Raw genomic sequence first — 9,886 nt, 5'->3', positions numbered from 1 at the left:
CAGTCTCCTTCTACAAACAACAAACTGCTCGAGTTTTTATTCTACACTGTAAATAAATTATCACGTACCTTTTGACTTGTTTCCGTGTCCTTACTTCTCTTGGTCTGCCAATTGGGGGTCAACGTTATACCGATCTTGATAGTTTGTGGATTTTAGGTAAACCATACAGACTAGGTGTAGCCTCCCCTGGGTACAGTCTGTGGTACAGAAAAAGGTCAATAGCCTTGTCCTGCTCCAAATTTTTCAGGCAATCTATTAACTTCTTCTTGTAACCACTGGATCTCTTTTCAGAGGTTCATAAGTGGTTAAGTCACTAAGGAGTGTCATAACTTTCTCATGATAGTCTTTCTGGTTCAAAATCACTGTGCACCTTCCTTTGTCTGCTGGGAGAATGATGATGTTTTTGTCCTTGCTAAGAGTGGTGAGTGCATCCCTCTCCTCTCTACTGATGTTGGAAGGTGGTGGTTTGGCATTGCTGAGGCAGGATGAAACTTTGATTCTGAGCTGTTCTGCTTCACCCTCTTTCATTTTGTTGTTGCGGATGGCTGATTCTGTGGCTGTGATCAAGCCAAGCCCTTTGTTTTTTTTTGTTTTGTTTTTTTTTATGTCCAGGGGACCAGATTGAACTTTTTTGGATTTTTCTTCCTGGATTATTGAGCATGCATCAGGATATTTCATGTGAATGTTCCTGTAAAGTGCCCTGAGACAACTTTGTTGGGATTTGGTGCTATATAAATAAACTGAATTGAATTGAATTAAAAGATAATGGATGGAAAGTTTTGGTTTTCTGCTTCTGACATTGATCTTAAAGATTTTTGCAGGAAGTTGGGTCAACAGTTTTTGACACCTTTTGAGATTGAGGCAGTCCTAAGCCTTGTGAAAATTTGACTGAAACTTCCTCCAGGCATAAAAATATACCCCACTTTCCATATATCCAGGATCAAGCCTGCAAATATAAGTCCTTTAAGCCCCACGGCCAAACCCTCATAGATCGCCTAGTTTGTGGACATCACTCCATCCTATACAGTTCGCCATATTCTGAATATGTGCTGCAGTGGCAGGGATCTTTAGTATCTGATGGACTGGGATATATGGACTGGATGGGTATATGAACCTGAGGAACAATCAATAATCCCTTGATTGTTCACATTGGATTTCATCCTCATGTCCGATTTTTACTGAGACAACACTGAGAAGCATCCTATGACACTAGTAGGTGACTGTTGATGATGGGGTACTGTGAGGATTCAGTTTTATTTTGTCTTTACGTTTTGATTGTATATCCTTGTTTTTGCAGGCAACCTGAGAGAGTACAGATCCCACACAGGTGGGACCTGTTGGAGCTGATTACTACCAGAGTTTAAATGCAGAGCTGATCCAACACGGCAGTGATCCTTTTGCTCACAGTTGGTGAAGACCAGTTTGTGCTTGCTAAACATTTGAGATTTTGAAAACTAGTTTAAAGTAGAGAAACTTACCTGTGCTTGTTCCTTATATTAATCTGTGGTGCAGTTTGTCCTCCTGTCCATGACAAGTAATTTTGTGGCTTTTTGGTTCTGTGTTCTGGTCAATGTTGTCTCTGTTGAGACTGCTGTCTCTATAAAGGATTCAAGGTAGGTAATTCGGCTCCATCCTCTGTTCGTGCCTGCCTGCTTGCTCTCTTCAGTATCACCTGCTCCACATCACTCACCTGTTTTTGTGGAACCTCTTACCTCCTCCTCTAAGCCTGAAAGGACAAGAATCAGTAAAATCCACTCTATGCAAAATCCAGTTCTGTCTACTTGGCTCAGCTATAATCTGTTCCCTTCTGTTGGTATTACTTATCTATTCACCCCCTCCCTCTGTTGTTGACCTCTCTTCAAAGATATATTCCAGTCAAGTTTCCCTTCCCCTGTAAATAAACCCATTTCCTATCTTTACAATGAGTCCGTATGTGGTATGGGAGTACACCATGGGAGTGGTGGCACAGAGATTAAACAAGGTGAGCCTGTGATCAGAAGATCATTTGTTCAACTCCCTGTATTGACAACATTAAAATGTGGGTAAGAAAGGTGAAGCACCCACACCTGCCTCTTCCCTCATTTGCCCCACTCTGTATCCTTAAGCAAGGCCCTTAACTCCCACCATATGCTCCCCTTCGCACCCTTGAAAGCAGCTCTCTGATCCGCTCCCCTCTGGTGGTGGGCCCCCCGCCACCTGTGCATTGGCAGCTCTCAGCATCTGGGGCTGGGTGATTGGGTGTGTGCCCACACTGGTGACTGCCTGCTGGGGCCTGGGTGCCCTGGCTCTGTTCGGCCTCTGTTGGGGGGTGGTATGACCTCAGGACTCGGGGCTCGTGTCCATGGCTGGATCTACTCTAGAGGGGCGGGTTGCCGGCAAGGCCTGTGGGCTCGTCACTGCAGCCTCCTGGGGTTTCTGCATTGTGGTTGCTGGGAGTCACCCAGGGCTTCCCTCTGCTTCTCTTTGCTTCTCTCTGTGGGTGGTGCAGTTGTCCCTGTTGGGGCACTCCCGGGGCTCGGGGCTTGGGGGCCATTGTGTGTCTGTGGCTCCGGTCTTCCCTGTGTTACCATCATGTCCTGTGGGGATGGGTCTGTGGGTCCCCACATCCACTATTGAACATTTTTATGGAGAAACCTAATAGTGACAAGCACACTCACACAGGTGTTTAGATTCAGGTGTTTATCAGATACACACTCAGTTGGGTTGTAGCAGCCACTAAATACATCTTGTATTACCATGTACCATATAAAATACTTTCTAATGATGTTATAAGTATCATTATATATGTTGTTCTATGTCGTATAGGCTTCGCCCTTTAAGGCTGTCGCTGATGGGTTTATCCCGTTATGCGCAGCATAAGCACTGAAAAAATTTAGTCCACGCCCACCTGCTGTGTGGGCCCCACCCGGTCCGTATAAATTACGTTAAGAGCGGGAAATCGGCTCCCATTTTTTCTTCAGCGAGCTAAAATAGCACTGTCAGAAGAACAAAGAAGGAAAATTGTGTAGATGACCAACCTTTGGTAAGGATGCTTGGCCCGGCAGTCGACCTCCGGTCGTCCGGTGAGTTCTCCTCCCCGAGGAGAAGATGATGAGCAGTCCTATTCCAAGGTAAGCGCCGAGGAATATTTCCCAGTGACAGGTCACTACACGCTGGACAATGCCATCTTGTATTTTTTCCTCTTATCGCCGACCCTCGGAGCGAATCGGATGGTTCCTCCGGGACAGGCGTGCTCAGCTGCAGCCCCCCGCTGCTCATTCCCTCCTGGAGAGCGTAGTGTTGGTGGAGGGGGGCTGAGTGAATGCTCACCCCATCCCACCTCGTTTTCGCATCGACGATCACACCGCTCCCGGCCGACGGCGCCCTCAGGGGTTGCCCGGCATAACCCAGGAGGAGGCTGACATGAAAGGACCCTTTTTTACGTCCTACGCCTTTTCCCGCCAGTTCGGATGATCCGGCGGGAAGGTTGTTTACTGGGCTCCATTCCGGCTCACCGTCTTGACCCATGTGGCCTCGTGCTCCCAACAGGACGTCCTACGGGCGAGGCCACGGACGGGTTCTTTCCTGGTAGATTGGGGGAGTTGGTCCCCAGTCCGCACCCATCACCAGAGTGGAGGGGTTCACCGAGCGGGGCTATCCCTCGGTAACCCCCCTGGAGCCAAGCCTCGCGGAAGCTTCGGAGCGAAGCTGTCCAGGTCGGAGCAGCGTCCCGTCTCTCCAGAGAAACATGAACCAGACGGTGACCACGCTCTCCAATCGAGCCCATCAATGTGCTTTCAGGCAGCCGCAGCTAGCAACAACGTGGCGCTGCTAGCATATAGCATGTCCAAGGGGCTGAAGGCCACAGACCTGCCTTGGAGACAAAGAACTCCCTCTGTAAGGCAGCAGACGTCATCTTCAACATGTGTGCCTCTTCTACGGTTTGCCTGTCGAGGATTGCAGCGTGGATGACGATGATCCAACGATCCACCTGGTTTCATTACTCTCCCTCGCTGCCGGAGAAACTGCACAAAGACCTGATGGAGGGCCCATCACGGCGGACGCGCTGTTCGAGAGCAGCTTCAAAACCATGCTGGCGAATTGAAGCAGTCGGAGGAGGTGCCAGAGGCTGTGCGCCACCTCATCAAGCCGCGCGGCTCATCCCGCCCCCCGGCCCGCTGGAGGGACCGTCGCTAGCAAAGCATCGACGTTTCCATAGCCGCGGCTCTCGCTCAGTTCCTCCACCAGCCCCGCCCGTCAGAATCCAGACCTCTTCATTCCAGCAACCTGCAGTTCAGCGTTTCCCCAGAGTTCGCCTGCAAGACAGCGCTCTGGGCAAACAAATCGCAGAGCTCAAGAGGGAGAAGTTTTTAAAAAATGACGGTGTGTGGAGGGTGTGCATAAAAGTGACACGAAAGTTGAAATAAATCATTCAATGATCAAAGTGTCTGTTTTTAGCCAGTCTGTAAGCTCGGATGAACTCACAGCGGCTGCGCACACATCCTTCACACATAACGAGCCGGTGTCCTTAAATAAAGGTTTTTTAAACTCACCGTCGCTCCAAGACATGACAAGTTGATCACACGACACAATGGTAAGCGAAAATAACTCGTTATCATCCCCAGTGGCACGATCCTCACCCAAGCGGTGTCAAACTCGCACTCGTGGGATGAAAGAGCCTCCATCCAACGGCGCTGCGTTGATGTTGGCGCGCACACACAGCTGCCCGGTGCTCACCGGCTCACATCGGTATAAATGTGGACTGCAGGCTGGGTCAGGTGGAGGTCCTCACTCTCACAAGAGTGACACTCGCCTCACCGAATCAAACGCGGGCAGCCGTCAACCACCGCGTCTCAGCGTTCAGCAGCTCACGGTAGCATAAGCGTGAGGCAGCTGAACGAACCCGGTGACGAGTCCCGCCTCCCTCCAGCGAGAGCGGCGCGCGCCCCTCCAGCGAGAGCGAGAGCGGCGCGCGTCCCTCCAGAGAAAACGTGTGCTCCCGCGGGGCTCGCATCCTTCACTCCAACAGCACGGCGTAGATGAAGTCACGCCCTCCGCCTCTCAACGTTCGCACGGCGACGTCAAACGCGCAGCCCCACGGCGTCATCAGCTGTCACGTTTCGCCTCAGCACACCGGCCCACCTGTACATGAAGGTTGGTCCGCGGTCCGAACGCAGTGCACGGGCGCGTTCAGAGCCTTTTTTCGAGGAAGCCTCGCCTTGGGTCACGCAGAAAACATTCCCGCGACGCATGACGGCGGTTGAGGGGCGGACTGCTGACAGCCGTACAAAACGTGACGCATCACTTAAACGCACGTTCACTCCACGAACGTTACATAGAGTGGCTAAAACATGCTCGCCGCTCAGATGGATGGGCAGGGTGTTATGCAAATGGTTACAAGTAACAGTTTGCAACCCGACCCCCTCCGTACGGAGGAGTTATAGAAACAGTCCTGTCATCTTCAGACCAAATCTCATCCCTAAATGCAGAAGTCCAAGTGTTTCTGATAAAAGTAATCTCCAGAGTTCCCCAACAGAGAGAAAACACAGGGTTTTACTCACGTTACTTCCTGGTTCCCAACGGACCGGAGGGATGAGACCGATCTTGGATCTGTCAGTTTTTTCAACAAGGTGATCATGGACAGACCGTTTTTTCACATGTTGACAACCAGACAGCTGTTGTACAACATCCAGAGAAACGCATACTGATCATCCCAACACAGAAAATTCCTGCGTTTTTCACCTTTCAGGGGATGAAGTATCAGTACAACGGGCTGCCTGTCATCGTACGTTCTCAGTGTGTGGAGACAGCCCTGCATCCGTTACACAGAGCAGGGATGAGAGTTTTGTTTTACCTGGATGATCTGCTGCTCCTGTCACATTCCAGACAGGAAGCAGTGATGCAGGCTCAGGTGTTGACATCACACCTGTTAAATCTGGGCTTCGCCATAAAATGGAAGAAAAGCTCGATTTTTCCGGCCCAGACAATTGTTTATCTGGGAGTGGAATTAAATTCAACCACCATGAAGGCTCATTTATCACAAACGAGATTCGACACTTTTAAAAGTCAACTCCGCCATGTAAGACCTGGCAGAGTGGTAACAGTTGTCTCCGTCATGAAGCTGTTGGGAATGATGTCATCAGCTCACACAGTGGTTCCGCTGGGTTTGTTACACATGAGACACCTCCACAGGTGGTTTGCGTGTCTGCGTGTGGATCCAGTAAAACAAAAGAGACGGATGATCACTGTCCCTCCCTCCATGAGAGCAGACCTCCGACACTGGGGAAACACCCTGGTTCTGTCAGAGGGAGTTCCCGTCAGCAGACCCACGTCACGTGTCAGTCTTCACGGACGCGTCGCTGTCAGGCTGGGGGTGGGGACATGCCTATCTCAAGCAGTAGGGGCGCTGTGGCCCCACCACACATCAGCCCACATAATCGTTTTGGAGTGTCGCACAGTGCTGAATGTGATTCAACACTTTGCTCCCGTGCTACAGAATCAACATGTGTTAATTCACACAGACAAGATGGTGACTGCTGCATACATAACCGTCAGGGGGGTGTGCGTTCAGCCCAGATGTTACACATTGCGTGAAAGCTACTGTGTTGGGCTCACCAAAACCTGCTCTCCATCAGAGCAGTTTACATACCCGGTGTTCTGAACAGAGGGGCAGATGTGATGGCCAGGGGCGGCCCACGTCACACGGACTGGACCCTCCATCCAGACCTGATGGTTCAGACGTGGCAGAAGTTTGGGAAAGCAGCTGTGGACCTGTTTGCGACACGAGAGAACGCTCAGTGTCAACTATGGTTTTCCCTGAGCCCGCGAGACGATCCACCGCTGGGGGTGGATGCATTTTGTTCACAGCCCATGGCCCAAAACGCTTCTGTACGCGTTTCCTCCACCTCCTCTGATTTTACGGTTCCTGAACCGAGTTCAGGAGGAGGGATTGACAGCTCTCCTGGTGGCTCCTGAGCGCGTGAACACACCATGGTTCCCAGTCCTGCAAAGTCTGTTGTCGGGTTGCCCGTGGAAACTGCCGTGGAGGGAGGACGCTCTCCTTCAAGCAGGAGGAGCGATCAGGAGTTACCCAGAAATAGGCCAGCACCTGTGGGTCTGGCCGCTGAGCGGTCCCGCTTAGAGAGGATGGGTCTCCCACAGGAGGTAGTGCGCACAATCCAGGATTCACGTGCTGCATCTACCACAGCTCTGTACACATCAAAGTGGACGGCTTTTCAGCGCTGGTGTACAGAGAAAGGTGTAGAGGCCACCTCATGCCCATTAGGCGGTGTGTTGTCTTTTCTACAACAGCTGATGGATAGGAAGTTGGCATTCAGCACGATTAAAACGTACGCTGCAGCCATCTCTTCCTGCCACGAAGGGTTCGGAGACAGAACAGCTTTTAATCACCCGCTGATGAAGTGGTTTCTAAAAGGCGTACAGAGACGCAGGCCTGCTTCACGCTCACTTGCTCCACAGTGGGATTTAACGCTGGTCCTGCGAGCCCTGATCTAAGCTCCATTTGAGCCTCTGGATCAGGTTTTCACTTAAATTCTTGTCTCTTAAAACAGCCCTGCTGCTGGCTTTAACATCCGCTAAGAGGGTAAGTGATTTATCTGCCCTCTCTGTCGCTCCGTCAAGTCTCAGAATTCAGGCTGACGGTAGTTCAGCTGATAAGACCAAACCCAGCTTTTATGCCTAAAACATCACGAGCTCTTTTAAATCAAGAGTGATATCGTTGGAGGAGTTCCCCCCCCCCAGATCAGAAGAAGAAGCATCTTTTCATCTTCTCTGTCCGGTGCGGGCGTTGACGTGTTACATAGCGCGCACAGCTGTAATGCGTCAAACTCAACACCTGTTTGTGCATTATAGAGATGCATCTGCAGGTCGCCTGTTATCCACCCAGCGCTTGTCACACTGGCTGTGTGAGGCCATTTCTGAAGCCTACAAGCATCAGATTTAGAGCCTCCTGTCAACCTCAAAGCACACTCGACCAGGGGTATCGCATCTTCGACTGCTCTGCATAATGGTATGTCAATGCAGGACATTTGCACTGCGGCTGCATGGTCAACACCCTGCCCATTCATTCGCTTTTATTTACGTGATGTGACGGCTCGTTCCATGACACATTCTGTCCTTAGTGCTCTAACAGAATGAATATTGTTGTTTTTCATGGAACTCTGTTTAAGCTCACATCTGTCTGCATGCATCACAGTGTGAGATGTTGTTTTGATCTGTCATCTATGTTATATTACAAATAAAATATTGACATTTGCCATCTCTACATCATTGCATTCAGTTTTTATTTACAATTTGTTTAGTGTCCCAACTTTTTTGGAATCCGGTTTGTAGTAGAGTGCTATATGAATGGGTAAATGAGGGCACATATTGTAGTGTAAAGCTCTTTGAGTATCTGGATAAGATAGAAAAGCGCTATAAGTGCAGTAAAAAAAAAAAAAAATTCTGAGTGCTACAATGTTGGACAGGACAAGGGGAAAAAAAAGGAAGGGCATCTGGCGTAAAAACAAGTCTTTGTGTGACTTAAGCCCTATTCGCACAGGATTAGTTTTACCTAGGGACCACGTGTAATAAATAAATTACTCCCCAACATCTGCTTTTTATGTGGCGCATTTGCATGGGATAACCAAAGCCTGAGATTTAGCTGAAATTTACGGACATCTTCCCAATATGATGTTAACGCGCTGCGTTGTCACGACTGGGCCAGTCCATAATAATGTGTTGGTCGGGCCATTCTCAGGCTTTGATGTGGTTTTACAAATCAGCACAAAGAAAACTAAAGAATACACAATATAAATTGTGTTAATCTATTTGGTGAGGAGGAGGCAGGTCCGACCGGATGGTTTAAGAGGTTAAAAAAAAGTCACGTTAAGCTCAGATGGACAACCTGTCACTGGCCGCACGTGTGAGCATCTGCGCAAAAACAAAAACCGCCTAATTACATATCTGGATCCCACCCATTTCTGTCCAAATCACAGAGATGCCTATTCACATTGGATTAGTATTATCACAGGACCTTGGGAGTTCAGCAAAATATAGTAGGTAATTTGCAGGGGAATTTTTACTTTACAAATTACTGACATGGCCGATTCGCACGGGATTAACAACACAGACAATCTCCGTAATTATTACAAATAGCATGCGGTCCCTAGGTCAAACTAATCTCGTGCAAATAGGGCTTTAGTTCGCTGTGGCGAGCCCTGACGAAGGGAGCAACCGAAAGAAAAACTAAACAAAACATTGAGTCTGTGTGTACTTTCTTGGTCCTGAGGTGTTTCAAGTCCTGTGAAGCTATTAAACACAACATTATGACAGTCTTGGCCTTTTGAAAAGAGTACATTTTCCTACCTCTTGCCCCAGGTCCATAGCACACAGTTTGGCTGATTGCGCCTTGGCATCCACCATGATATTGAACATGGTGCAGATGGACTGTGGCACACGAAAATCTGTGGCCCGGCTGCTTCTCTGAAGCTTCATCTCAAATGCTGCACGTGTCCTGAAGAAAACAGCAGAAAAGTTTAAACTCATAGATAAGCTTGTGGTATTCATTCCCTGTGTGCTAAATCAAATAAAATTGAAAACTATTTTTTAAAACATCTCATTCTGAATAATTTTTGTTCTTTAAAAGGTAACACATTTTCTTTAAAAGTTAACATATTTTTATGACACATGACACAATTGTTCATCTCAGGGCTATTCAACAAAACTGTTCAGGAGGCCACAGTTTTTGAAAGCCAACAGCTCAGGGGCCGGACATCCAGTAATTTAAATCATTATGTAAATAAACCAAAGTTTACAATGATCTGTTACCTTTTAAATGTGTTTATTTTATTGCACTGAATTATAAATGCAATAAACAGAACCAAAAACCCTAACCCAGACCCCCCCC

At 48.7% G+C, this 9,886-nt stretch overlaps 1 protein-coding gene across 1 annotated transcript in view; it reads right to left on the bottom strand.

Annotated features, from left to right (window-relative positions):
- LOC119412087 (calcium-dependent secretion activator 1-like) overlaps positions 1–9,886 on the bottom strand; it is a 780,001-nt gene that overhangs the window by 189,782 nt on the left and 580,333 nt on the right. Inside the window, 1 exon segment of the mRNA XM_037679064.1 lies at positions 9,346–9,493. Coding sequence (XP_037534992.1) covers positions 9,346–9,493 — 148 coding nt within the window.

The sequence above is a fragment of the Nematolebias whitei genome, chromosome 7 (assembly GCF_014905685.2).
Source record: "Nematolebias whitei isolate Nwh7 chromosome 7, NemWhi1, whole genome shotgun sequence".
NCBI classification, from domain to species: domain Eukaryota; kingdom Metazoa; phylum Chordata; class Actinopteri; order Cyprinodontiformes; family Rivulidae; genus Nematolebias; species Nematolebias whitei.
This window is presented reverse-complemented; position numbering and strand designations above follow the sequence as displayed.